This window comes from Epinephelus moara, chromosome 22 (assembly GCF_006386435.1).
Source record: "Epinephelus moara isolate mb chromosome 22, YSFRI_EMoa_1.0, whole genome shotgun sequence".
In the NCBI taxonomy this organism is placed as follows: domain Eukaryota; kingdom Metazoa; phylum Chordata; class Actinopteri; order Perciformes; family Serranidae; genus Epinephelus; species Epinephelus moara.
Genome location: NC_065527.1, coordinates 42,346,653 through 42,374,028, shown reverse-complemented (window position 1 = coordinate 42,374,028; position 27,376 = coordinate 42,346,653). Strand labels below are relative to the sequence as shown.

Sequence of the window (27,376 nt, the reverse complement as noted above, 5' to 3'; positions counted from 1 at the left end):
CAGCCTTGATCTCCCTCTCGTTGTATGAGATCTGTGTCAAGCTATGCCTGGAAAAGTGCTGACTGCCCATAGACAAAACAGCTCTGAGAAGTCGGCTGGCATGGACCAGTATCATTATCATGCTGCTATTTTCTCCCCCCCCGGGATTCGAGGTTGGGAGTCATCTGAGTAGGCCGTTTATAGGACGGACAATGAGCCATGTCCACTCTGCTTATATTAGCACCCAAGCCTGCTCATCAGCTCACACTGGCCGCACAGATACAGAAGACACACACACAAACACACTGTACAGTAACCAACTGCTGAGAAACATCATGCAAATAATCCCCAACATCATGTACTGTGTGTCAAACTACTGACACCCATGTTTTAGACTGTAGATGAGTGATCACATTCTTTATATCTTAACAGCTGATCACGACATATTAAACCATGTCTAAATTGGTTGGTTTTTATGTGACAGCCTGACCAAACTCAAGCATAATCCAATAATTCTGCACCGGACTGATGGTACAGTATTTATAAATCCTACCAGCCCCCCTTCTGACAGGCTTCAAGTGTGGCTGCAACGACGTCAGACAGGGTAGGCATAGCAACTGGTGCTCCGTGAAGGCTACAAATTTAGAAAACAAATTTTGGAGATGCCAGCGGCATAGTCTGTTCCGCAGAGCCTGTCACAGTGGTTTTATATATAAGTAGGCCTATCATATCTAATTAATCTTAATTTTCAAGTTTGACTCCTTCTGTCTGTAGAGGTTATCTGATTTGTTGTCGTACAAAGTCATATTTCAACATCAAAAACTATAAAGCTGAATGATTCTGCACAGCTTTGTATTTGGTACCCCCTTGTGTCATTTATGGTACATTGTGGAAATTATAAATAAGGATTTTATAAGATTTCGGCTGTTCAAATATTTCGTTTTTAATATCACTCCTAGTTTTATATGTTCCCTTAATAGATACAAATATTTCCTACTGAAGCAAACATGTCAAAGACCTGAACATTGATTTGCAATTATGTTTTGCTGTTCACCAGGACAAAAACATCCTCAGCAAAGCCATAAATATTGAAGACTGATTGTTACGCCTTCACATTTATGGCTGCATAAATTCAAAAAGGCACTTCTCACATGTTATCTGCAAACATTTTTACCTTTCACTGACACTGGCTTCCAGTTGGGTGAACTCATCAGACACTCCTTTGACATTATCCAATAGGCTTTGAGTGTTACTGAAAGCTTTTGATTGGCTGAGCTCGGTGCCGAGGTTACAGAAGGATTTCAGCTGGCCAGCCTCCTGCTCCAGCTCCGACCTGACCTCCTGAGAAAAGACGCACAGGACAGAAGTGTTGAATAGTCTAACAGTATAACTAATCCATTGACGCCTCAGAGGCTTTAGAGGTCTTAAAACCTTGAAATCATGTAACTCAAATGAGACCATACAGCAGATGACCTATTTATGACAATTTGACACCCCTGCTGACCTCAATGGTCTGCCTGTAGTCATCAACGCTGCGGTCTGGCTGGCCCGCTGGGCTCAGAGCCTTCAGTCTGCTCTGGGTGAAGACCTGGAGGTCAGTCCCCAGCCGTTCGTAGCTCTCCAGCCTGGGCAGCAGCCCTTTGAGCTCAGCCTCCCTCTCGGCCTGGCTAGTCTGTGCTGCAGCGTAGCGTTGCGTCAGTTCATCTAAAGCGCCCTGGAGGCCCGAGGCCGTGGAGGCGTCAGAGCTCTGAAGGAGTTTGGAAACAGAGTCTCGCGTTGCTTCCACGCTGCCCTGCCTGGACAGCAGCTCCTGGCGAAGTTTCTGGGGAAACATAATGGGATGCTATGTTGGAAAAAACTTGAGAATCAGCAACATTTTGATTCATGGATGTGATCATCAAATATATGACATCAGTCTCTGCACTGAGGAGTTTCCTCTGGGTTTACCCCTACCTGGTTTTGTGTCAAGGCATCTTGTACAGCATGCGCGGTGGGCTCAACTGGTCCAGGACTCAGAGCCAGTTTGTCCAGCCAGCTCAGCAGACCCTTCAGGCCCTCCTGGACGCTGACCGACTGGGCCACAGCTGTCTGCAGCTGCTCGGCCCGTTCTGACACAGATGCAGAGAGGGAGCCAAACCTCTTCTCTAAACCATCTGAACAGCAGGAGAGGGCAAAATAAAAACATCACCTTTTTAATTCACTCATGTTTTTTTTTTACATCCATTTATAAAGATTTACTGACATCTGTGGTTGAGACTACGTGGGACAGATTGAGTTAAGTTACCTGCGGCACATAGGATATCGACAGCTTTCAAGGAAGGAGACTCGTCCGTGCTGACCAGATCTCTTCCTGCTCTCTTCACCTTCTCCAGCTGCACCGAGCGTTCAGCCAGCTCGTCCTGCAGCAGCTGAGGACAGAGGGCACACTTACAGTCAAAATTAAATCATTTCTATAGCTGAGAAGGAATTTGAAATCCAAGACAAAGTTCCCACATACTTTCCATTTTAGTATTTTTTCCCCAGATGTTGATTTTATGAATGAATTTTAATTTTTGGTCGGTACTCAACATAATTTAGCGGTTGGGAAAGATGACTGTTGACAAGCCCAGATCATGAGCAACATTTTTCCAAACTCTAAAAAAAAAAAAATGCTCTGCACTCTTTTTCTGCCTTCTCCCTCACTCTATTTTGTTTATGTTGATATTTGTAATTCGTGCCTCACCTGTACTTGTCGTAATGTGTTCTGCAGGTTCTGCGGGTCTGTCTCCCCACTGGGCTTGGCTATGCTTTGGTTCTGTTCCTGAGTGCTGAGCCAAGAGTGGACGGAGACAACCTCATCCTGGTACTGCTGGTACCTCTCCAACAGGCTGGATAAACGGCCGCCCAAATCGGTTGACTGCACATGCCAACAAAATTTCAATGAATGTGTAAATTCAAGATAAGGTCTCAGAACAATTTCATTGAGCGCAATATATAACAGTTTCTAGTACTGCCTCACCTTGGTGTGTAGGGTTGTGTATCTGTGGTTAGCATCCTGCAGCTTGTCAGTTACCAGCTGCTTGGTGCTCTCCAGAGCTGGGTCTGAATCACCAACTTGCTCCAGAGCTCCTTGAACAGAGTCCAGAACCTTCTGACCAGAGATGGAGACAAATCGCAGGTCCGCCTTGTGGCAAATGATGTCCTCAGCAAGCTGGAAATACAGACATGTTCACAGGTCACTTGGAGACAAATTCATGCAGATACATCATTTATCGGAAAAATGTAATGTTCATGAAGATGTTAATGGAAAGCATGATCAGGACCAGCAGGTCTATAGTTCAAATTTCCAGAATGGATGGGAAAGGATATGAAACACTGCAAATGTGATATTAAGGGACTTTTAACAATAACAAAATTATCCTGAACTGCTCCAGTGGAGTTTCTCAGGGGCTCCCAGATGAGAATGTGTGATTGTGTGAGTGTAAATCAGGGCACGTTAGGGTGCATGGATGGATGGAAACTGAGAGTGGAAACTCAGTCTTCCGTGGATAATTAAAGGTCAAAAAAAGCATAGTTGGGCAGTATGTGTTTTTACTCAGCTGCACTGGGCCCAGATGCAGTGAGTGACATTTCTCTGCAAAATCACTTCACTTCAAAGCACCTGAAACCAGACGCAGCCATTATTATCCAACTGCAGAGTCGCAGTGCCAGCACGTTCAGACCTGCTGTTACAGAGCAATCTGCCCCATCTACAGGCAAGCAAGGTAACAGCAGCAGTTTGTACCTGCCAGTGTAGACCATAGACTAAAAATACAGGACATAGTCACCGTGACATCACCAATTGGTCTGTGGACTCTGGTTTTAAAGCTTTGAGTTTGGCATTTTGGCCATCATCATTGATTTTTTAAAGACAGAAGTGACCTGAGGTTACCATATTTGAACAATAGTGTGGAGTTGCTGTGCATTTTAACATGGGGGTCTATGGGGACTGACAGTGTTCCAGGAGTGTGCTCCTAGTTTCTCCAGTGAGGGGTGAAAAGGTTCCAACCAAATTGTGAATGCCTCGACATGCTGCTATCTGCTGGTTTAAAGTACTGCTGCTCATGCCTCCCTGTAGGTATCATAGATTGTGTAAAATTGGGTCTTGTGTGACTCAACAGCTCCCTCTTGTGGAGAATCTGCAGCATGTTAAATGGAACTCAAACTCACATTTGTGATTGTCTGAGTTTGTGAGTAAGTTATCATGCAGTTCCATGAGCAGCTCCACATTTTAATATCAAAAATAAATAACAAAAAACAAGACATAGAGGAATTTGCATTATGTCATTTAGGTGTGTATGTGCACCTTTCTGTGCTCCTCCAGCCTATCCTTCAGTCCTTGTGCATCAGTTTCTCCTTCCCCTAGAGAACGGAGCTCCTGTTCACTTTGTTCTAACCAGGCACCTAAACTTCCATGTTCTTGGTGGAACTTCGTCAGCTCATCCTTCAGAGCCTCAGACTTCCTCAGACGATCCTAGAGGAAATAGTTACAGCAGTAACAGTTAATTAACTAAAACAAAAAAAATTTGAAATATCATTACTGTAACCCCATCAATTTGCAATGAGATGAAGGTCCACATATCACATATCAAGAGACATGCACATCAGCATTTATTTTGATACCTGGCAGCTCTGCAGTCTGTCCTGGTGCTGAGCCTGCAGCTGATCCAGGGCGGCCCTGAGACGCTGCTTCTCTTCAGGAGGAACGGTGGAGTCTGGTTGGTCCAGAAGGGAGCGAGTTGACTGCGTGATCTGGAGAAGCTGGGCCTGTTGAGCCTGGAGCTGCTGAAGCTCCGCCTGGGAGAGAGGTCCGAGGTTATGGGTCATAATTTGGTAATGTTACAAAATGTTTAACTCAAAATGTGCTACACAGAGAGTAGAGAGTCAAACCTGCAGGTTCTCTGTGTGTGTAATCACAGCACCCTCTGGCTGTGAGAACGGTGTATCAGTAAAATCTTTGGCCAATCCAGATCTATCTCCTCTTGCACCTGGTTGGTTAAGGGAGGACAATTCATTCAGCAGAGAGTCTATCTGGCCTTGGGTCTCCTGGAGCTCCTCCTCAGCCTTCGCCTGGAGGAAAGGAGAGGAAAAGAGGATTAACACAAAAAAGCTACTAGTAGCTTTTGTTCTATATGTTTATCTGTAACGACTCATCTTGTTACCCTTTGTGTGTTCTGCTGTAGAGTGGTGTTGATGGCTGTGTCCAGCTCCGACAGTGACGTGTTTGCTGACTGTTTAAGGGCACTGTACTGCTCCTTCATTCTTGTTAGCGCCTCCTGGAGGTTCTGCCTCTCTTCTGGGCTTAGACTTTCTCCTCGCTCTGCCAGGAGCTCCTCTGCAGAGCGGATGGCCTCAGTGATGCCCTGTTCTTTGGTCTGGAGGTCCTTCTGTGCTTCCTGGAGAGCCAAAGAAAATTGATTTAGTCAAAGAACTTCTATCTTTCTCTGTGCTCTTCTGCACAGACAAACTTGAGCTAGCCTCACAACGCACGCTGTTTAAGGGGGACAAGGGGCTTGTTATGGGTTGGCTGTGGTCGCACTTGGAGGTGGATGGGTTCGCTTTTGAGCCAAATCCTGAGAATCTTGGGCATGGCTTGGCACAACAACACAAAAAAATGGCAATGGTAATGCGAATTGGTTTGATTTAGTGCTACAAGAAACGGCAATGGAAAAGCCCTATAGGTGGGCTTGAGACAGAGAGGATGAACAAGGCTTCAGGCAAATAAATACAGTGAGTTAAAATGTCAATATTACATTATAAACAGAACAATAGTGATAATAGTGATGTACGTGTACATATAAACATGCAAAAGAGATTAATCTGGGTGTTTTTATTATTCAGTTCATGTGGCCTTTAGATTCTAGATGAGGTAGATGAAAGTTTCATACCTTTAGTCTTTTCTGCTTCTCTTGCAAGACGTTCACATCACCTGACTCTGCTCCACCTTTCTGACTGGCCAGCAAGCTGGCAGCTCCAGCCAACCACATGGTAAGGCCTTCTAGTTTCTGAGAGCATTCGGCTTTCTGCTGTTGAACCACCTGCGAGAAATGAATGAGCAGAGAGGGAAGAAAACAGAACCAAAAGAGATACAATGTGAGAAAAACTGAAACTGACTTGAGTCCGTCACAAACAATTTAACTAGATCAAGTGACAGGAAATTTTGCATTTTTTTTCTCTAACCACCAGTTTTGACACTAAGCACACATTTGCCCCTAAACAGAATTCTTGAGGAGTGCACACTTTGCCAAGCTTTGAGCAGGTTGTGTCCAGAGTTCACACGCACACACACGCATACACGGCAGACATACATATAGTATCTTCACATCAACATGTTGATCAAGCAACAAACAATACAGAGAGAAATCAAACAAATATGTTTATTTGCTGTTTTTCTTCCTTCTCTGCTGTACTCAGGTGAGACAAGAGGAAAAACAGCTAAGCGTTGTAGCCAGCGAGGCTTTTCTGCTATCAAATCTCTAGCCTTTACCGCCGTGACACAAGCGATTTCCTTCAGAGGCAATCTGGAACAGCAAGGCAAACAGGTTAATAATACACACGTTACTGAGACATGCAGAGTAGCAAACACGCTTGCATAAAAAGCCTGTGTAGTAGGAGTGAGGGTGGTGATACTGTTCATGTCAAGTGGCAAAGCTTTTGCATTGAAAGCAGCAGTGAGTTGATATTAAGCTATGAAATGATGAGAATAAGGTGGTGAGGTGGTGAATAATGGCACTACAAGTTAACCTGTGATGGAGAATAGTGTGTTTCAATCAAGCTCTTCCAGTTTCTAGTCTTAAATGGGTTTGAGTATGTGATGTAAGTGCTTATCAGAGCAGTACTATGATCTTGTGGAAGAAAGAATGGCAGTAGTTTACAGCATGCCGAATAAAGCAGTGAAATACAGTATATAAAACCTAGTTGCATTTAACATGTATTGGTGAGAAATAACGCAGCGTTTCAAATCAATCCCACTCAACGTTCTCTTTTTCCAAACCTCTCTCTCCCTTGCACTCTGCCTCTCTTTGTCCTTCTCCTCTTCTTTCACTCTCTCCCTGCGTTGCCGCTCCTCCTCTCGCTCTCTCTGGGCAGAGAGGGCATCGGCCCAGGCCTGGGCTTGGCCCGACGCGAGGTGAAAGGCTCTCTGGAGCTGCTGGAGCTGCCCCAGAAGCTGCCTGCTCTGTTCAGGGGCCAGGTCCTGAGCTCGCTCCGAGATAAACACCTGAATGTCAAAGGCCGTGTTGTTGACCTCATTAGAGCGAGCCATCAAAGAGGATTGGAGCTCCTTAAAGAAACAAGAGAGAAAAGGCTACATGAGATATTATTCTATAGCTCTAAAGGTAGTGCAATGAGATGGATACAGTCTGTGAGGCAACAAATCCCAACAATATATCAACTCATGGAGCTCTGATTTAAAGCACAGAATTACTAAAAGGAGCAATATTAAAACTGTTTTCTTCAGTTTGGACAACTTGCCTTGCAGAGATTCAGCTGCTGTGTGAGCTGATCATGACTGTCATCTTTTTCTGCTGTCTCCATTTTTTCCATCCCCGCCATTCCTCCATTCATCTGAGCCTCTGTCTCCCTCAACCAAGAGAGCAGACTCTCCACTTGTCCTCCCAGTGATTTCAGCTCAGCTGTTACCGCCTCCTGAGGGAAATGTCAGAGTGAGTCAAATCAGACATCACAGAGGATACAAAAGAATTGTCTCCACCCAAATAGGATAATTGATCGAAAAAATCTCTGCTAGTCACTCTAATGAGAATGCGGGTTCCAAGTTGGCCCTATAAGAAATTAACATCTAATAAACATTGCTTCTTGTTTTTTTCTAGACTACTTCTTTTACCTTATAGGAGTCCCTGTGGTCTTGTAGACTTTGCAGAATGCCCTCAGAAAGTGCCCTGGCGGCCTCATACCCTCGAGCCAAGCTCCGCCCATCCTTTTCCAGGGCCAATAGGAGCTGAGGGGGAACATCTTTGGGTTGGGGCTTCAACAGCTCCTCAGCGGCCTTCACTTCCTTGTTGATCGCAGGCTCCAAGTCACGCAATTCAAGGTCCAGAGTCTGAGAGACAGATTAGGAAAACAAAACAAAAGTTTTCTTGATGCCGTTTGGTATGAAACTAATCCTTAAATCTGCTTTTTTTCCCCCTCACACTGGGAAACAAATGCACAACTGCAACTGCAAAAATAATTCAAGAGTCAAAAATGGTACACGGAAGTGGGCTAGCGTCACATTAATAAGACATTACATCACTATCAGGTAAATAAGTAAATTTGTTTACCTCAGTCTGTCTGATGACGTCATCCAAGGCGATGAGGCTCCGGCCAACAGACTGCTGTTGCTGCTGTTTAAGTCGGACCTCAATATGTCTTACCATGGAAACCAGGGCTACAATTTGCTGGTCATGATCCAAGCACTCCTGACGCATCAATGATGACTGTGGGAAAAGAAAAGAAAAAACAAAAAAACAATAAAACATAATGACATGTGTAGAAATGTCTGCAGCAGTAGGGCTGGGCAATATGGCCTATAAATAATATTGCAATATTTTTAGGCTATATCGTGATACATGATATAAATCTTGATATTTTGAAATCTCCTCAAAAATACTGTACATTACTAAAACGCTAAATTATTAAATAAACTGCTGCTACAATAAAATAAATTACTGTTATATTAAGTTAAATAAAGTACTGTTACAATAAAGCAAAATAAAGTATTGTTATAATAAAGTTAAGTAAAGTACTGTTATAATAGGTTACATGAAGTACTGTCATTATAAATTTAAATAAAGTAGTTATGATAAAATTAAATAATATATTGTTATAAGGTAGTTACAGTTTTGGCACAATAAATAAATCAAAGCGGAACAACTGATGCTTTTATTCTGAACCACCTGGCTTGTCAGCAGTTAGCCAAAAGTTAAACCTTTACAGCAGGTCATATATTAATATTTGCTACTCACAAAGGTGCTCCATGGTTGTAATTTATGCCTAATTATTCAAAAATTACATAACAATGTATATTCAAAGTTTGCAATATAGTAATTTTATAAATATCCCAAGTGGAACAAGCCATGATACATCGAGTATAACTGATATATCAGCCACCCTATGCAGCAGACAGTTTTTTCTAAAGAAATCTGTCTTTCACAAATGGTCCACTACATTTTACCTTGCCAGTTGTGGATGTCGTCCCCTCTTTGTTTAACACCATTTCTCGACTCCCTCTGACATCTTCCTCTCGCTCCTCCTCTCCAAAACTCTCAGAGGCTGTATCAGACACAGGGACTCCATGTGATTCAGACTCAGTTGAAGCATCCTCCGACAGTGAAGGTGCTGATTCTGGAGATTCAAGATGTTGCTGTTGGTCTTTTAAAGATTTAGATTTGGCCACACTGGTACTATCAGCTTCAGGAGGTTGGCGCCCCTTCTTCTTTTTACCTTTTCTTGTGGTTTTACCTGGTTGTGTGCCAGGAGCCATGGATTGAGCTGTGGGCTGGATGTCTGCTTTGCATGCGACAGCCTCATGAGCAACATCAGTGGATTCATTGGCATTTCTCTTTTCTGAATGGGATTCTTCTTTGCTAGTAGATGTAACCTCTGCCAACTGTACATGTTCCTCCATGTGAGAAGTGGGTTCTTCTGATCTAGATAAATGTGGAGGACTTTGTTGACTGGTGTCAGCTTCTTTAACCTTAATAACAGAGATCTTAGCATAATATGCCTTTTCACCAACTGAAGGTCTGCTGACATCACCAGCTGATTGACCATCGGTACGTCTGTCCATCCTCTGCTCCTTAGTTAAAGCTGAGTTATCTGAATCTGGTTTTGTCATTGCAGATTTTGTGGTCATTTTTGTTGTTGTTAACTCAGAATCCATTTTTTCATCAGTTGGTAACTCCTCAGTATCAGGCTCAGTTTTGTCTGTCTCTTTTAAACTCTTGGATTTCTTGTTCTTCTTCCTTCTTTTAGTTTCTTGAGGCTGGACTGATGGAGTGGCTTCATAGTCTTTTTGTCTGTCTTCCTCACCGAAACTCTTGTTTTCCTCCCTCTGATTTGAAGAAGCCACCAATAGTTTGGTCTCCATGTCCTCCTTCACAGACAGTTTCTCCTCAGTCTTCTCTTCCTTGACCCTTGTCAATTTTGTTTTTTCTTCTTTGACACTCATCTCTTCCTTTCTCTCTTTTGGAGAACCATCGGGTGTCTTGACACCATCGTGACTCTCCACTGCATCGGCCATAGCTAGCAGAGTTCGTGCCTTTACAGTTGTGCCTCGACTCTCCTTCTTCCCCACTTCCTTGCGCAGTGCCTGCAGCTCTTCAGCAGCCTGCTTCTCACTCACTCCTTTTTCAAACACCTTTTTAAGAATGCTCTCTTTGGCTTTTAGTACCAGGGCTGCTTTCTCATCATCTGGTAGAGTAGATTTCTGTTTCAGTTCTTGCTCCTTCTTTTTCTTTACCTCTTGGCTGCTCTTTGGCTGTTCTGGTTGCTGAGAGACTGAAGTCTTCTCTTGAACTTTCTCTGTCTGCTCCTCCCTTTTCATCTTTTCTCTCTCATCATCCTTTTCTGAGTCCTCTGAAAATGCAATTTTTAATGTATCTTTCTCTGGCTTTATCGTTTCTTCTGTAAATTTCAGAGTGGCTGGAACTGCTTCTTGTCCTTGTTTTGCCAAATCATTTTCAGCCTCAACTGTCTTTTCAATCTTTGCTTTACTTTCAGCATTGGGAGGTCCTGTGGAAGTTGCCTTACCCCGAATCTGTGATTTCTCTTCGCTGCTCTTTGGCTGTTCTGGTTGCTGAGAGACTGAAGCCTTCTCTTGAACTTTCTCTGTCTGCTCTTCCCTTTTCATCTTTTCTCTCTCATCATCCTTTTCTGAGTCCCCTGAAAATGCAGTTTTTAATGTATCTTTCTCTGGCTTCATCATTTGTTCTGTAAATTTTAGAGTGGCTGGAACTTCTTCTTGTCCTTGTTTTGCCAAATCATTTTCAGCCTCAACTGTCTTTTCAATCTTTGCTTCATGTTCAGCATTGGGAGGTCCTGTGGAAGTTGCCTTACCCCGAATCTGTGACTTCTCTTGGCTGCTCTTTGGCTGTTCTGGTTGCTGAGAGACTGAAGTCTTCTCTTGAACTTTCTCTGTCTGCTCCTCCCTTTTCATCTTAACTCTCTCATCATCCTTTTCTAAGTCCTCTGAAAATGCAATTTTTAATGTGTCTTTCTCTGGCTTCATCATTTGTTCTGTAAATTTCAGAGTGGCTGGAACTACTTCTTGTCCTTGTTTTGCCAAATCATTTTCAGCCTCAACTGTCTTTTCAATCTTTGCTTCACGTTCAGCATTGGGAGGTCCTGTGGAAGTTGCCTTAACCCGAATCTGTGACTTCTCTTGGCTGCTCTCTGGCTGTTCTGGTTGCTGAGAGACTGAGGCCTTCTCTTTAACTTTCTCCGTCTTCTCTTCCCTTTTCATCTTAACTCTCTCATCATCCTTTTCTGAGTCCTCTGAAAATGCAATTTTTAATGTGTCTTTCTCTGGCTTCATCATTGGTTTTGTAAATTTTAGAGTGGCTGGAACTTCTTCTTGTCCTTGTTTTGTCAAATCATTTTCAGCCTCAACTGCCTTTTCAACCTTTGCTACACTTTCTGCATTGGGAGGCCCTGTGTAAGTTGCCTTACCCCGAATCTGTGATTTCTTGTATTTGTCTTGTGATGCAAGCTCATCTTTGACTACATCAGTGGCTTCAGGCTGACCCTTTATGTGTGTATCAGTTTGATCAATTTGAGATAGAAATTGTATCTCTGAAAGATGTGTTTCACTCTCAGCTTCTTTACCCTTTCCGTTCTTTTTATTCTTCCTCTTTTTCTTGCTTTTGCTTTCTGTCTCTTTAGCTGGAGAGGTCAATAACTGATCCGTCTGCTCAGCTTCAGTGCTGGGTTTGATCTCAGTCTTTAAAGGTTTCTCTTTCTCCACTCTCTTAACCTTCTCATCTACAACATCACCTCTCTGTGCTGCCACACCACTCTTTCTGTATTCTTCTTCACTCAGTTTTGTCACCTCAGTCCTATCTTTGCTTTCTCTGTCATCTCTTATCTCTGCTGCCACAAAACCTGTCAGGTTTCCATTTTCAGAATCATGATCAATAACTGATCTGCTCCCATCACTGGGTTTATACTCCTTTTCCCCAACGTTTCCTGGTTCTCCATCTGACTTTAAAGCAGCAGCTCCTATTCTGACCACATCATGTGAATCTTTTTCATTATCATAGACATGTGCCTGAACAGATTCTGCAACAGCATCTCTGAAAATGTTCCCCTTTTGTTTATCATCAGTCTCACTCACACCTATCTGCAGTCTCTCATCAAGCTTCTGCTTTAGAGGGGGTTCTGATTTATTGATGTCTTTCTGTGGTACGATTTCTTCAATGGCTTCTTGAATCCTTTTCCCAACATTAGTGGCAAACTTACACAAGAGGTCTACAGATCTGTCTGGCTCAACTGAAGCCTTTTCTTCCACTGACACAGGCGCTTCTGCTTTGTCCTCTTCTGTAGTGGTGTCATACAAAAGGGACTGATCTGATACGACAGTTGTAACTGTCTTTCCATCATCCTCTGTAATTCCCAAACCTTTCTTTGAAAGTGGTGATCTTGAAGGCACCTCAGTGCTTACATCTGACCAGTTTGCTGGACTGTCTGAGCTTGATGCCAATAATATAATAGCAGGGCTGTATGTGCCATTTGACGAGGCAACAGGTGTAGCACTGCCCTCATCACCCTCCATCTCCACAAAAGACAATTTCTCCTGAATCTCTGAAGCTACTTCATTGGAGATAAGCCCTTTTGCAATCGCATCATCGAGACTAGAGACTTGATCTCCAGTGGCAGGATCAACTAAGCCTCCTTTCAAAAACTGGTTGGTGGCAATTACCCCGACCATATTGTCTTCAACCAAACCTCTTTCACAGGCTTCAGATAGGGGAAGTCTTTCTCCAGTACTGATGTCAATAATCCCTCCACTGTCTGCCTGACTTTGAAGCAACCTCAATGCTGGAACTGGGTCAACTAGCTTTGCCGCAACTGCTTCAGGAAGGGTCAAGTTGTCTCTAGTTTGCTCATCCTGAACACCTCTGAATGGTTTCACCTCTAAGAAGCGTTTGCCTGTTTCGATATCTATCTTACCCTGGTTTACAAGCTCTGAATAAGGCACGATGCGGGCAGTTTCGGGGTCAAGTGCTCCTTGTCTTACAGCAGAAGAAGCCATGGCTTCACTGGCAATATTCTCACCCAGAAGACCCTTAGAAACTGCCTCCATCAATGTCAGTTTACATCCAGAATCAGGGTCTAAAATGGCTCCTGTCGAGGCCTGGAAAACGACAGCTTCTGGGTGGGATGAAGGGCTGACTTTTCCTTGGTAGACCCACTCTAGTTCCTCCAGCCCAGGAGCAATGGACCGATCCACTAGTCCTCTATCTACAGCGTCAGGAACTGACAGCCTCAGCCCTGAAGCATGATGGATTATACCACCCTCAGCCACCTGTTTTGCCAGCACCTGATAAGCCTCCTCAGACTTAATAAACCCTTTCTGAATTGCTTGCTCCAGAGGAACTGGAAACTTGGACTCCGGGTCGATAACACCTTCCATCTGTAGCTGTAAACTCGCCTTAGTGAGGGAAGTCGCTGCATCTGTATCCTTTCCTTTGTATGCCTTTTCTAGTGCTACAAGCTCTTCTCTTTGACCCTCCTCAATCAGTCCCAGGTTTGCTGCTAAAGTGACAGAGACTTTCTTATCTCTGCGTAGGTCAACAATTCCCCCAGACACCACCTGTGCTTCTAGAAGTCGAGCAGCAGTGTTGGGGTCAATCAATCCTGCCTGAGCTGCTTCCCTTACCCCACAGATCTGCCTTTTCTCTACATCCACAACCCCTGCAAGGGTTTTATCCGACTTCAGGACACTCCACATTAGATCTTCATCTAGTAAACCCTCCTGCATAACATCCTCCATGCTCAGTGACTCACCACTGCTGGCATCTAGGAAACCCCCGAACAGACCTGCCTGAGCCATTAATTTAACTGCTGTGTGACCAGGGAGGATACCTTGGGCTACTGCCTCATCTGGGAGCAGCTTTTCCCCTTCCTCTGTCATCAGACCTCCCTGTTTTAGCTCTGTGACTAACTTTGTCAATTCAGCATCCTCCCCTTCTGTCTCCACTGCTGATTCAAGGGTATCAATCTGGGGTTTAGCATGCTTTGGGTCAGTTTCTGTTACAGACACCTTTTGTTTGATCTTTTCTGATTTGGTCTGGGAATACTTTTTATCTTTCCTATCATCAGATTGTGTTGATTTTACATCTTCACCCACTTTTGCTCCCGGTGTGATGGGTTCTTTCAACATTTTGAGTGGTGCCGTAGCTGTTTTTCTATCTACTGTTGTGGCTGTACTTATAGTCTCCTGACCAAAACTATACCTGGGTTTGGACTGAGTACATATCTGCTCATCTAGGCCTTTTGTTAATTCTTTCTCCTTTACTTCCTCAACTTCATCCATACCAATTTCATTTTTAGCTGCAACTGGTACTGATGGTTTGGGAAGCAATTTGTTGTCATTTCCTCCATCATACCTTTCTTTGACACTGCCTGTACCATTCGTCTCAGATTTTTGGTTTGGTGTGACTACACTGGAACTTTGCGCCTCAACCTCAACTTGTTTGTCATTCATTCCTTTATCTGCCAAACTAGACTCTCTCATTATTTGCATCTCCTTCTGCTCATCTTTGTTAAAACTGCTTTGTGGCTCAACTTGACTTCTATTCACAGAGTCTCCAGCAACCAGTTCAGCAGCTTTGACCAGCTCCACCAACTCAGGGTCAAGCAACACCAAACGTTTTCCAGAATGAACATCCACATAACTGTGAGTCATGAGGTGAAACAGTAGTTTGTGTTTTGCTTGTTCTTCAGGATTCATTGTATGTGTTGGTGTTGCATCCCAGAAAAGGCCTGTGGGAGATGATGAAGGTGGTGGAGAGGATGGAGGTGGAGAGGAGCTAGTGGAACCCCAGCTCAAGCGGTTTAGAGATGGGGTACCTGACTGGTTCATGTTGGGAAGAACATCTGGGATGTGGATGTCTTTGAGAAAACTGACTGCACTGGGCTCAAGGGCCTCTTCAGCAGCCACATTTAGGGGAAGCACCTGAAGAGTTTCTGGATTGTACAGAGCTCCAATGGCATGTCGCTGCCTTAGGATGTTCCTTGATAGCTCTCCTGAGATCACTCCTTGTTGAACAGCCTCAACAATTGGCAGGAGTTCTCCAGATTCAGGCCAGAGTATTCCCATAAAAGCCCAAAGGGACTCAAGGGCCAACAGAGCCAAACGAGGAGAGAGAAGATCCCTGCGAATACTCTCTTCCAAATCTAGGCGTTCTCCACTGAAAGGGTCAAGAATTCCCCCATTCTGCAGCTGTCGTGCTAACATGGCACAGGCTAGATCCTGGTCCATAAGCCCATGACGAACAGCCTCATCAATTGTCAGCCGGTGGCCAGACCGCGGGTCAGTGATACCACCAGCAAAGAGCTGAGCTTCAAGAAGTCGTACTGTAACTTTCCGATCAATCAGACCTTCCTGAACTGCACGGAAGATACCAACTTTTCTTCCAGACCGGAGGCAAACCGTTCCTCCAGGCTGCTGCTTGACGGGGAAAAGAAGTAGACCTGAGTCATCATCAAGGACACAGCGCTGTTGTAGCTCATATAGGTTTAATTTTTCAGCTGTGTTTGGATCAATCAGCTCTCTATGTTGTTGCCTTGACTGGAGTTTGGTGAAGATTCTGGGAGTCAAAAGTTTCATGTCATCTGCTTGCTCCAAACTCAACATTTTTCCTGTTGAGATTCTCAGGCCGCCAGTGTTCATCTGGAGTTCTAAAATACGAAGTCCCTCCTCCTCTCTGATGAGCCCGAACTCCATGGCTGAAGCTACTGGTAACACATTTTGTTGTTGGTCATCTTTAGTATTTTCCACCAGAAGCAAGGCACTCTCTAGCTCAGAAAGGGACTGTCTGGTATGGGTGTCAATAAGGCCTTGAGCTAGTCCTTGTTCCAGTGAAAGATTGCTAGAAGAGTCAGGTTGAAGGAGTCCACCCATAATTAGCTGGGCCTCCAGTAGTACATGGCAGGTGTCCTGGTCAATAAGACCACGTTGGGCTGCTTGGAACACTGGGAATGTTTCCACTGTTCCCAAGTCAATTACTCCAGCAATGGCAATTTGGCTCTAGAAAAAAAAGAAAACAAATTCCAGTTGGCATTCATTCAGGAAACATGAAATATTAATGTAGTTGAGCCAGTTAATGCATTATGCTATGTTACTATGTTATCAAATCATACTGTTACAGCATATTATGTACAGAATCAGATGGTAGAATCAGAAAAAGAAGAAACCCACAACCAACTGCCACAAAAACATAATATCAGATATAAGTTATCAAACAAACAAACTATAATTGTATTTTGTTGGCATGTTACTTATTGGTATGTATTATGAATTTGACTGTTTCCCCCCCCCCAGATTTTAATGTCTACAAAGCGCCTACTTACCACTGTTATTCTAAAACAAGCACTAAGCATGCAACAAAGCAACTAGTAACAAAAAATGCATAAAAAGACCTAGATAAAGGTAAGCAAGGACACACAAAAGAACACAGAAGTATTCAGAAGAAGAAAAGAAGAAAATATCTAGGTGAGAAAAAACTTACAGGCAACGGTAAGAGAGAAAGCGAGCGCTACTTACCGTACGGGCTCGTCCCATTGGCACACACACTAATGGGCCAGCTTATGGCTCGGCAGAGCGAGGCGCGACAGGTGAGAAGCTGGTTGTTAGCATTCTGCATGCCACTCTTCATTCTGACTCCTAACACTGCACTGACACTAAATTCTCCCGCTGACCTTTACACACAGAAAACTATACTATGACACATTTAAAAAGAAACTGACGAGATGTGGGTCGACTTATTTATATGACCATATGTCACAATGAATTGCAGATTATTGTCTTGCAAATATACCACGAATCACAAGATGGTAATGGCTCTTTATTATTTGCAAAGCATTATGACTGCGTTGTCTTATGAGACACCTTATGGTATCGTCTTAAACTAACTAGCAGTACACTGATCTGCATATTTAGTGTATTTACAAATGCCCTGCTTTGTTTTCCATCTCTGATTCTGATCCTTGACTCAGAGCTCAGATGTCCACAATTCTCCTTTGGCTGCTGTTAGTGGTTTTCAAGCAAAATGCTGGTTTAAAGTTTCACACATTAATAGTATGCATTAGAACAAAGACAAAATTCTCATTCACACACACACTCTTGTGATCTGGACACAACATGCTCAAATGGTGAAGTGTGGGGTTTTTGCATAGCTGGCCTCTGGTGCGCTTACACTCTAAAGCTCTACAAGTGACTTCTTATAAATATCTATGCTTCAGTGAGTACTTTTCTCGTCACATAAAAGTCCCCTGTAAAAACATACAACATTCACATAGGAATCAGTTATGGTGCAGCCGTCAAGAAATAAGAATTATCACCAGGGATTGTTTCAAAGCTAAAATTCCCACACACATTCAATCCTTTTGCGGCCGATGTACTAGGCTTGGGCGGTATCAAGGTATTACGGAATACCAGGGTATTAAGAAATCCAAATGGTACGATTTCAATACCATCAAAAATACAGACGCTCCTATTTCTATTAAATTGGTGTGGAGATGTTGTATTAAGGTGATGTAGCGCACAACATACGCCACCAGAGGTCAGTCTCTACTGGTGGAACAGGCAGCCGAGCTGAGAAAGATGCAAGTGGTGGGGATAACGTTACAGGACTAGTAAACGACGGCAGAGAGAGTGAACATCATTGTTTTATCTTGTTTTTTACACAAATACAATTATATACTGTATACCCCAGTGAAATGTCAGGAGGGTTCAAAGGGTATGAAAATAGATACCGCCCAAGCCTACTATGTAGCATGTTGCACATACCAGGAGAGGAACAATTTTAACACCAAGTGAGAGCTGACTGTGAATGTGTAATTGGTCGACTGGACATGTATGCATGGGGTAAACATAATGCAGAGTAAAAATAAATACTGAAATGTAATGTTGACTTTATGCAGTGGCATTTTTTTTTTTACCACTACATAAAAAAAGGAACATGATAATATTTTACAGCTACAGAGATGACGGTGCATCTCTTTCATAAATGATTGTTTCTCAAGATGGATCTACAAAAAAAGGCGCTCTACTGCGTCTAGCTAACTGCTAGCATGACTTGGGCAGCGCTGCTCTAGTGCGGCACCTCTAAGGCCATGTATTAACCATATTAGCAGTTCAGCAGATGTGTTTTCTGATGACAATGATGATGAAGATGACAAAAACTAGGGTGGGAGTAGTTAATGAAATGACTGCAGGCTTTTATGAGAATAATGTGAAAGTTGAACACTTCATGCTGAAGCCCAATTCAGACAGTGTCATCCAGATTCTTCTGTGCCCACATTTATAAAAATTGGGCTGCACATATGTTTTATAACAAAGACTGCAGCATCTTTTAGACTCTTAAATTATTCTTTTGTATGTAACTTCTCCTTGCATAACAAAGAAGGTCAAACAAAAGTGCCCAAAATAAAGTATGTTATTTTAAGATCATCTGAATACACGTCTGAAGAAGGATCTGTGATGTTTGTTAAACCAAACCAATCAGTGCGTGAGACTCATCGTCAACAGTGGTGATGTTTGTCAAAAATGCACACTCCGTGAACACACAACATGCTGTACAACACACACACTCTTGCTGGCCCACATATGAACTCACGCTTAGCTCGCAAGCGTATTCAAAGCAACATTTTTCAAGATGACATTTTGACAAGCTTGCAAAATACAGTTGTGGCACAAATCTGCAGTAGCCTCTCTCCATCTCACGCTGTCCCTCCAACCGTTTTACCTTTCTTTCCTCCTCTTTGGCCAGTTGCTGCTCCAGCTGCTGCAGCTGCTGGGTGGAACTGTCACACAGCTGGTTGTACGTGGCCGTCAGCTCGTCCAGCTGGGCCTCAACTTGAGCTCGCTCCTCTGGGGACAACCTGGAGAGGACACAGGGGAGAGGGTTAGAGCAGGTGGGGTTTATGTGTTAAATGTGTGGCTGAGTGATAATGATATGCAGTTTTCCCACAGTGGCTTAGATATATATTTAAAAGGTTTTCATCTTTCCAGACCAAAAAATTGTTTGTTATTTTTTCCCATGCAAATAAAAAAAACAATCTGGTACAATACATCTGTAAGTACATGTAGTGACTGTGTTTGGGATCATGTGCAATGTGTGTGTCCATGCATGTGATCTAAGCTTACTTGCTGGCCTGTTTTGATAGCAGGAAGACCTGAGTGCTCCTTATGGCTTCAGCCACTTCATCTTTCTTGGCTGCCAGCTGTTCACTGATGGCCTTTAGAAGAACACACATGCATTATATGCTGAGTACAGTAAAACCACCATAACCTACCATTTCGATGTTCCAATTAAACAGGAACTGACATTGAATTTATGAGGAATCATTGTTTTTCCACACATATTTACATACAGTTGTGAGCTGCACAGAACAAACAGCCCGCTGAGCTACTGTGATATAAAATACTCACAGACAACTTGTTTGTCAAATAATGTTTAGAACCAACATTTATTAGATTATTTGCTGTACCTGTTGAGCAGCAAGTGAAGACTCAGCGTTGGGGCCCCCAGTCCGCCCCTGGAGGCCTTTGACCCAGCCAAGCAGGTCTGAAACCTGCCCCACCCTGGCCTGCCTCTCCTCCTCCACCTCTTTCTGTGAATATATACAAGATAAATGTGAAACTTTTTCTCTTGTTCAGGCAATCCTTGATGATGATGTGATGACAATATTTTTTAAATTGATATTTTTCACTACAGGACAAATATACACAAGTTCTTCTCACTGTGAAGCGACAGTGATGTAAACCAACCACACATTAAAATTGATATATAGTGAAACAAAGTCCTACCTCTTCTTCTTCTAGTCTTCTCAATGCATCACTGATGTACTTTACATGTTGGGTCGTCAAGGTGACCAAGGCTGTGTATCGTGTGCGCAAGTCCATAAACTGTAGAGATACACCCAGACACAATTACAGGATATCAGCAATAGACTGCATATAGATTAATTATCTTAATTTTTAAAGACTTAGTAATATTAATCACAAGAGCAAACCAGACTCTCTCTATCCTCACCTCCTGAGTGATGGCGTCAGAGGAAGAGTGCATCCTCCTCCTCTTGACAGGTGACTTGTGTGTAGATTCTACAAAGGCTCTGTAGGTCATCAGCTGCAGTTCATAATCCTGCATAATACAGTCATGGTGGGACACAGGTCAGTAAAATGCCACAGCTGTGCTATCAACCAAAAGACAAGATACAAGTATTCTGGAAAATGTCATACTAGTTTGTAAACTGACACATCAAATGCATTTACATGTAGTCTTGACACAACACAGAACAAAGCAGTGACTACCAGATAATGTGAACCATTATAGTGAATCAGCTCCACCCAAACTGAACTGTAAAAATATCCAAAAACAATTTCACATTTTTGTGAAAAGAGAAACAGCCTCCTACCTTCACTGAGGTGCAGTACTGTTTGGAGTGAGTCTGGCACTCGTCCAGTTTGGTCTGGTTCTGTTCAATCTCAGCTACTAATGCCTGAAAAAAACAAACAAAAAAAACCCCAAAAAACAATACGAATCATTTATTCAAGTTTGTCAGGTAAAATGTGTAGATGCCATTTTATCGTTGTCCTTCCAGGAAACCATCTGTTCAATGTAATCAATCTACAGATCAAAGTCTATGGCACCAGTCTTACTAACCGTCTGCTGGGCCAACTGTTCAGACAGTGCTTTGCTGTCTGTCTGTCCAGGTTGTGTGTTTTCTTGTCTTTCTGTCGTTTCTTCGATCCATTTGATCAGAGCAGAATGACCATCTCTGTACTGCTGCAGGGCCGAGCCCAGGGCGTCTAGATCGGTTCGTCTGCAATTAAACAGGAACGTTAAGCATCCAGTATGTGCATGAGTGTTTTCAAGCAAGACAATGGATCACTCTGCTATTTAAACTTAAAAATCCTTCTCTCTTCCCCAATTCTTTTCTCTTTTTGTTATCTTCATCCCATCTTGCTCACCGTGTCTCCATTTGTCTCTTGATTCCGCTCCACCTCTCTGTCATCTGATTGGCTCTCTCCTGGTAGCGCTCCAGCTCTGGGCTGCGGTCTGGGTGGAGCCTGCTGAGCTGAGACCCCGCCTCTTTGGCCCGACCTACCTCCGACTGCAGAGACTGGAAGATACCTTCGTGCTCGACAAGCTCAGCCTGCCACTTCTGGAGAGAGGTAAAATGGAAAGGATGCAGGGAAAAAGTTAGACTCTGATAGTTTCACGACATGAAGCATGAGTTTATACAACAGTGTTTCTTTTACCCCTAGTTGATCTCTGAGGTTTTGAATGGCCGTCGTGTCAGCAGGCACAATGTCCTCTTCACTTAGTCTGCTCTCGTTCTTCCTGACCACGCTCTCTGCTTCATCTAGGCTGTGCATCAGGATGTCTACTGTTTTTAACCTGGGGAGGTAAAACATAGAGGCATTTTGTAAATAAAACATTCTTTTATATCTCATAGTTAACCAATAAACAGAAGGAGAAAAAGCTCACTAACTTTTCTAGGTAGACAGACGAGAGGTTGTGCAGTTTGTCAGTCTTCTCCACGGCGTGATTGAGCTCAGACCGGAGGATGGGAACGCTGGATGATGTTGACTTCTCCTCAAAGAAACTGACGCAGCGCCGAGACACATCACCCAAACTGGAGCGCAGGACATCGAGCTCTGACTGCAGCTTCTGGACAAGAAATGTGATGTGAAGTAAATAAAAATGTGGCTCACTTTTATAAAATCAGGTTGATTTATTCACAATGACTGACAAACTAATACAAAGCTCTTCTTGTGGTGCACCTCCTTTCATTAGATCTTTATTCACCTAATGCTACCATGCCCATCTCCCTCTTCCAGTTCTAACGCAATTGTATTCTTCTTATCTAGATACACTGACCACATAAATTGATACTTTCAGGCTTGGAAAAATATTAAAACCTAATTACAGCTCTCTTTTCAAGTTTAAAAACAGCTTTTTGGCAGGTAAAGGATGATAAATCTGGCAAAGCTGAGCAAAGTAATTGCACCTCTGCTCTAAAACAGAAGCATGATTGCAAAAAGGCCCAGAAAGAAGAATAAAGTCGGGGAGTCGGTGGCTTAGTGGTAGAGCAGGCGCCCAGGCGGCCTGGGTTCAACTCCCGCCTGTGGCCCTTTGCTGCATGTCACTCCCTCTCTCTCACCCCCTTTCACACTTGTCTGTCCTATCGATTAAAGGCAAAAATGCCCCAAAAAATATCTTTAAAAAAAAACAAAGAAGAAGAAAGTCAGCAGTTTCCTGTAGAAGAGTTTAAATTCTGAAGTCAATATTTAAAGAACAGTTTTCAAGAGATATTAACTGATAAAAAGCAATATTAATTTTGGTGTTATTGCCTGATGCAACCAGCAGATGGGGCTCAAACTGACCTCTTGCTCCGCTATCTGGACAGTGTTGTCAGCACTGTCACCTGACAGTCGGCTGGGGGGTGGAGTTTCAATTGCCCTCATCAGTCTCTGCTCAGCCTCCTTTAGCTGAAGGGTGATGTTCTGCAGCTCTGACAGGTATGACCGAGAGACTGACTCATCTTTCTCCACTGTAGGGAGACAAGAGAGAAAGACAAGGAGAGAAAAGAGTTATTTTGGGCATGAACAGTACGCCTGTTTCTTTTAAAAAGTACCAGTGTTCATTATTCAGTGATAATAAAACTGATTTTCTCGTGAACATGCATTTTTCATTGATAAAGTGTGCATAGCTCTGGATGCTCCCCTGTTTGATACAGAGCTGTTATTTGTTTTAGTTTTATTGGCTGTAGGTCAGACTGGGGTTCAGTGTTCAGCAGGGATACTGTTTGAAAACACTGAATTATATGCAACAGATTCAACACCATCTCAAAAAGTTGGTGGTGAACCTTTAAGATTAATCTACCTTAGACAAAAAAAAAATCACAGCATTTGGTGGTAAATCTAAACCACGTCACTTTAGGAGACGTATATAGATCCATGAAGGTATATTTGTCTCACCGGTCTCCATGTTGTGCAGCAAGTCTTTGCAGTGCTGTTGGGCCTGCTGAACATCCCTCTCAAGCTCTCGTCTTTCACCTGGTGTGAACATGGAACTCTCTTTGCTGTCAGACAGGAAGTCAGCCAACTGAGACTCCAAATGATCCAGGACCTGTTGCCGCTCTGATGGGGACTGACAACGAACCTGACAGGTGAGACACAGAGGGGGAAAGGTAAGTATGACAGAGTAGAAGAGGACAGGGACAGAGCAGAGGAGGAGAAAAGAGAAGAGTTGAATACAAAATTAAAGACGCTGAGTCTCACCGTGTCCAGGTTCCATCCGGAGACAGTCCTGATGTCTTTTTGCAGGTAGTGCCAGGACACTACACTCTTCATGTTCACATGTAGCTGATGCCAGAGAGACATGACCTTCTGATAAAGCTGCTCCGTCCTGTACAAACACACACACACACACACACACACACACACACACAACAGTGTTGAGTCAAAGATTTTGATTCTGAAATGACGTGTCATCTGTTTAAAAAAAATGATGTCACTGTTACAAATTATTATCATTATTATAAAAACGATTACTGATCTACCTATATTAAAGGGACAGTTCACCCCAAAATCAAAAATACATATTTTTCCTCTTACTTCTAGTGTTATGTATGAATCTAGATTGTTTTGCTGTGAGTTGCAGAGTGTTGGAGATATCGGCCATAGAGATGTCTGCCTTCCCTCCAATATAATGGAACTAGATAGTACTCAAACATAACATCAATTGTTATGTTATGTTTCACATTTGTGTCTCACCTGCTGGCTGTGTCCATGGCCTCCTGGTTTGGAGGTGGGACGGTGAAACACACCGAGGGGACCATGGCCTCATTCCCTGTCGTGCTGATAACCTTCCACTTGGTCCTCTGGGAGTTGTCCTCAAGCACACACTCCTCGCCTCGGTTTATTGTGATCTGAGAGGAGGCAGGGGAGCAGGATAGATGCCAAAACAGAATAGGAGAGAGGGATGGATGGAGGAGGAAAGAAAAAAAGAAGGAATGTAGGTTATGGAGAGACAGATGTTGGGAGCGACAAAGGGAGAAAGGAGGAACAGATGAATAGAATATGAAGAACAAGACAAAATAAGAGAGAAAATGAGTACAAAGGACGGATTATGGTGGTTTAAATGAAAGATGATGGAGGTGGATGGAGGACAGGTGAGATGAAAAAGAGAAGGAATCGAGAAGAGAAGTGAAAACATGTAAACAAAGGGCTGATCACAACAAACTCATAATGCAACACAAAATGCAAACACTCGTGAATTTCATGAAGTTAGCAGAAGCCCTAAAATTATGCGACATTAGAGACCTTGACACATGAATGATGTCATGTGGACTGAAAGCTGCTTTGCACCTCTAAACTGAAAGCTTTTATAGTGAAAGCAGCAAATATTTTCCAAACTCAGAGTGAGTTTATTGGTAGTTTACTGGGTTAATTGAAACCTGGGCTGGGTTTCACAAATTTAGTAACAAGAAAAAAAAATTACTGACATGGTGATTTAAAGAAACCCAGCACAGGCTAACAACAAAGAAAATTCACGTCTAAAATAAACAAAAAGCAAAGCCATGGCTGTGGGGAAGAGTTTTGGGGCTGCGTATAAAAAGGGCTGCTGCTGTACTGCCTCCCTCACCCACCACCCTCTCTCACCCCTTCCCTGCACACACACACCATCAATACATCAATAATGCAAAGCTATGCACATACGGTAAATAAATGAAATGTAAATTCAAGCTTAAAGCTGTGGCTTGTTATTGTCTGACTGACTGAATGAGCCTCGGAGGCATGTGTTAGATTCAGTTCAGTTCAGTTCAGTTTACTGATTGCCACCTGCCTTTATCAACGCTGATGCCGACACTAAACTACTTCTTCACTTTTCACCTCTTGTGCAGTCAGTATGAGAGTATTAGTACGTAAAACAGTAGACAAAATAAATGGTGGACACAAGGAGATGAAACAGTGTTTGTGTGTCTGCCTTTACTGTCACAATTCCAACCTCTTAAGGCAGTTTCATTGTCTTTGGTTTGTCCAGATTTTCAATTACAAAACTTGCTTCTCTCAAATTTTGAGAGATAGCAGGGATCTGGTGGCATTAAGGTAGAGCTGGGTAATATGGAAAAAATCAAATATCACAATATTTTTGATCCAATATTGCGATGATATTGTAGGGTTGACTACTGGTGCTTTCACAAAATATTCCACAGAGATTTTTGATAAATAATTATCAGTAATGTGGATATCATGACTTAAAGCCTTTTCACACCAAGCATAATTTTTTGTCAGAACAATTCACAAGGGAAGTCATAAAAACAGAATTTATGGGTCCTTATAAATGTTTGCACATCGCTGCAGAACATCCATGTAAGAAAAAATAAATTCAGATGGACCAGTAGATTTACTCCTGCAAAAACATGTGTTTAACCAATGAAATCCTTTGTCCTAACTGATGTTATACCTCCAGGTCATAGCTAGTAGCTGCTAAAATAGGGAACGTCTATTATAGATAACGTCTATCTATATATTGCCCAGCCCTACAATAAAACACAACAGGTTGCCATGTGCACAAACAAAGGTTAATCAACATGGATCACTCTTTGATAAGATATAAAAAATGACCACAGTTTAGCATTTTGTTCTGAAGGAGATTGGTGTTAGGCTCAATTTTTCATTTCCAATTTAAGTGTAAGGGTGGAAAATACAATGAATGGAAGGTATTCAGATCCAAATTATACACACTTACAGCTTAACTAATTTTATTTCATAAAGACCTCCTGTACCAGGGCAGGTATCTCAGTCAGTGACCTCACTTTACATGACTAACTCCTGACATCAGCTGAAAAGAGAGGAGCAACCAGGGCAGTGCAGTGTGTGTGCAGTGTAAGAATCTGAGGTGAGAGAGGGAGAATATAGGCAGCTATACCTGAACGTTTGTCTTGCCAGCCCAGCCGACAGACGAGAGGAAGGGAAGAGGATGGGGAAGAGGATGAGGAGGAGGAAGAAGAGGAGGAGGAGGGAGTGAGAAGGGAAAGGCAAAAAAAGGTACATGAGGGTATGGAGAGAAAGGAGGAGACACAGGAGAGTGAGGAGAGAAAGATTACTATTGGTCATGTGCACGTTGGTCCAGAGGTTTGGTGAATATCAGCACACATAGCTTTTTTTTTTTCTTTTTCTTTTTTTATTACTATAACTTTTAGCTCTGTGGCAACTTCCATCTTCCTTTTTTTAGACTTGTGATGCAGTAGAAGACCAAACCACCTTCATCTTCACCTGGATACAACACCTCACATACAGTATGCTTCGATGAACTAATTGACCCTGAGGAATCTAACACAGCAAGCTAAAAATAGCAGCAAAGGGATTGCGGCGTGTCCACGCTGCTGGAATGCTAGGTACTGGTTTTCATCTGAGCCTGCAACGGGGATGAGACAGATGTATAATTTATTGGCTTTTAGATTCCCTGAGGACATCACAGCTGAGAGTGAGAGGGTGAGAGAAAAACTTCACTTGTTTCTATGCCCGTTATATAAAAGTGGCACTGAGGGGAATCAATGCACAACTGTTCTCTTCTCATTAATCATTTCTTTACTTCGAAGTGGCTATTTTGGGCTTTTACAAAGATTTCTGAAGAGAACAAAGGAAAATGTCAGTGATAAATTCTGGATTATAATCATTATGCTTATTCGGCTTCCGAACTGAACGCTGCTATTTGTACTTGCCAGTTAAAATGAAGTGAGAACAGTTGGAGAAAGTTACAAAAAAAAATTCCACTGCTGTAGTCTATTCATCAATATGGACCACCTAGGCTGAGAAAAGAGTTTGTGTAGACGTACTCATCAATCTAAAGATATTAAAAAAAAAAAAAAAGTTAATTTAACAGCATGGGGGAAGGAGCTAAAATAGAACAGCCACAAAGTGGATGTGTGGAGCGGGCTTGGAGCGGAAGTGCAGGGCAGAGAGGAGGCGGTTGGTGGTGAAGGTTAAAACAATAGAGTGGTGAGGTCAGTGGTGAGCTGGTTCTGCACACTGTCAAAACCTTGTCCGGGTACTCAGAGGCGTTCTTGCAGGGTGTCTTAGAGCTAAGATGGGGGAAAGCACGGCTGGCTTATTTCAGATCAACTAGGTTAACAGATTCCC

At 42.9% G+C, this 27,376-nt stretch overlaps 1 protein-coding gene across 12 annotated transcripts in view; it reads right to left on the bottom strand.

The window, feature by feature from the left end:
- Positions 1–27,376, bottom strand: part of macf1a (microtubule actin crosslinking factor 1a) — a 266,838-nt gene that overhangs the window by 81,746 nt on the left and 157,716 nt on the right. For 11 of the 12 annotated variants that reach the window (XM_050034872.1, XM_050034874.1, XM_050034883.1 and 8 more), the window contains 30 exons: positions 24,005–24,159; positions 23,510–23,636; positions 23,207–23,390; positions 22,613–22,779; positions 21,718–21,896; positions 21,485–21,623; positions 21,194–21,387; positions 20,886–21,045; positions 20,638–20,721; positions 20,256–20,363; positions 20,030–20,128; positions 19,711–19,833; positions 19,367–19,458; positions 18,966–19,101; positions 9,170–16,246; positions 8,277–8,432; positions 7,841–8,056; positions 7,471–7,644; positions 6,992–7,279; positions 5,886–6,035; positions 5,160–5,393; positions 4,888–5,067; positions 4,621–4,794; positions 4,304–4,471; positions 2,978–3,169; positions 2,702–2,875; positions 2,264–2,387; positions 1,933–2,132; positions 1,484–1,801; positions 1,154–1,320 (listed from right to left, as the gene is read on the bottom strand). In XM_050034872.1, the coding sequence (XP_049890829.1) occupies positions 1,154–1,320; positions 1,484–1,801; positions 1,933–2,132; positions 2,264–2,387; positions 2,702–2,875; positions 2,978–3,169; positions 4,304–4,471; positions 4,621–4,794; positions 4,888–5,067; positions 5,160–5,393; positions 5,886–6,035; positions 6,992–7,279; positions 7,471–7,644; positions 7,841–8,056; positions 8,277–8,432; positions 9,170–16,246; positions 18,966–19,101; positions 19,367–19,458; positions 19,711–19,833; positions 20,030–20,128; positions 20,256–20,363; positions 20,638–20,721; positions 20,886–21,045; positions 21,194–21,387; positions 21,485–21,623; positions 21,718–21,896; positions 22,613–22,779; positions 23,207–23,390; positions 23,510–23,636; positions 24,005–24,159 (11,939 nt within the window). The remainder of the gene's footprint in view (positions 1–1,153; positions 1,321–1,483; positions 1,802–1,932; positions 2,133–2,263; positions 2,388–2,701; positions 2,876–2,977; positions 3,170–4,303; positions 4,472–4,620; positions 4,795–4,887; positions 5,068–5,159; positions 5,394–5,885; positions 6,036–6,991; positions 7,280–7,470; positions 7,645–7,840; positions 8,057–8,276; positions 8,433–9,169; positions 16,247–18,965; positions 19,102–19,366; positions 19,459–19,710; positions 19,834–20,029; positions 20,129–20,255; positions 20,364–20,637; positions 20,722–20,885; positions 21,046–21,193; positions 21,388–21,484; positions 21,624–21,717; positions 21,897–22,612; positions 22,780–23,206; positions 23,391–23,509; positions 23,637–24,004; positions 24,160–27,376) is intronic. The other variant, XM_050034882.1, reaches the window with a different exon arrangement.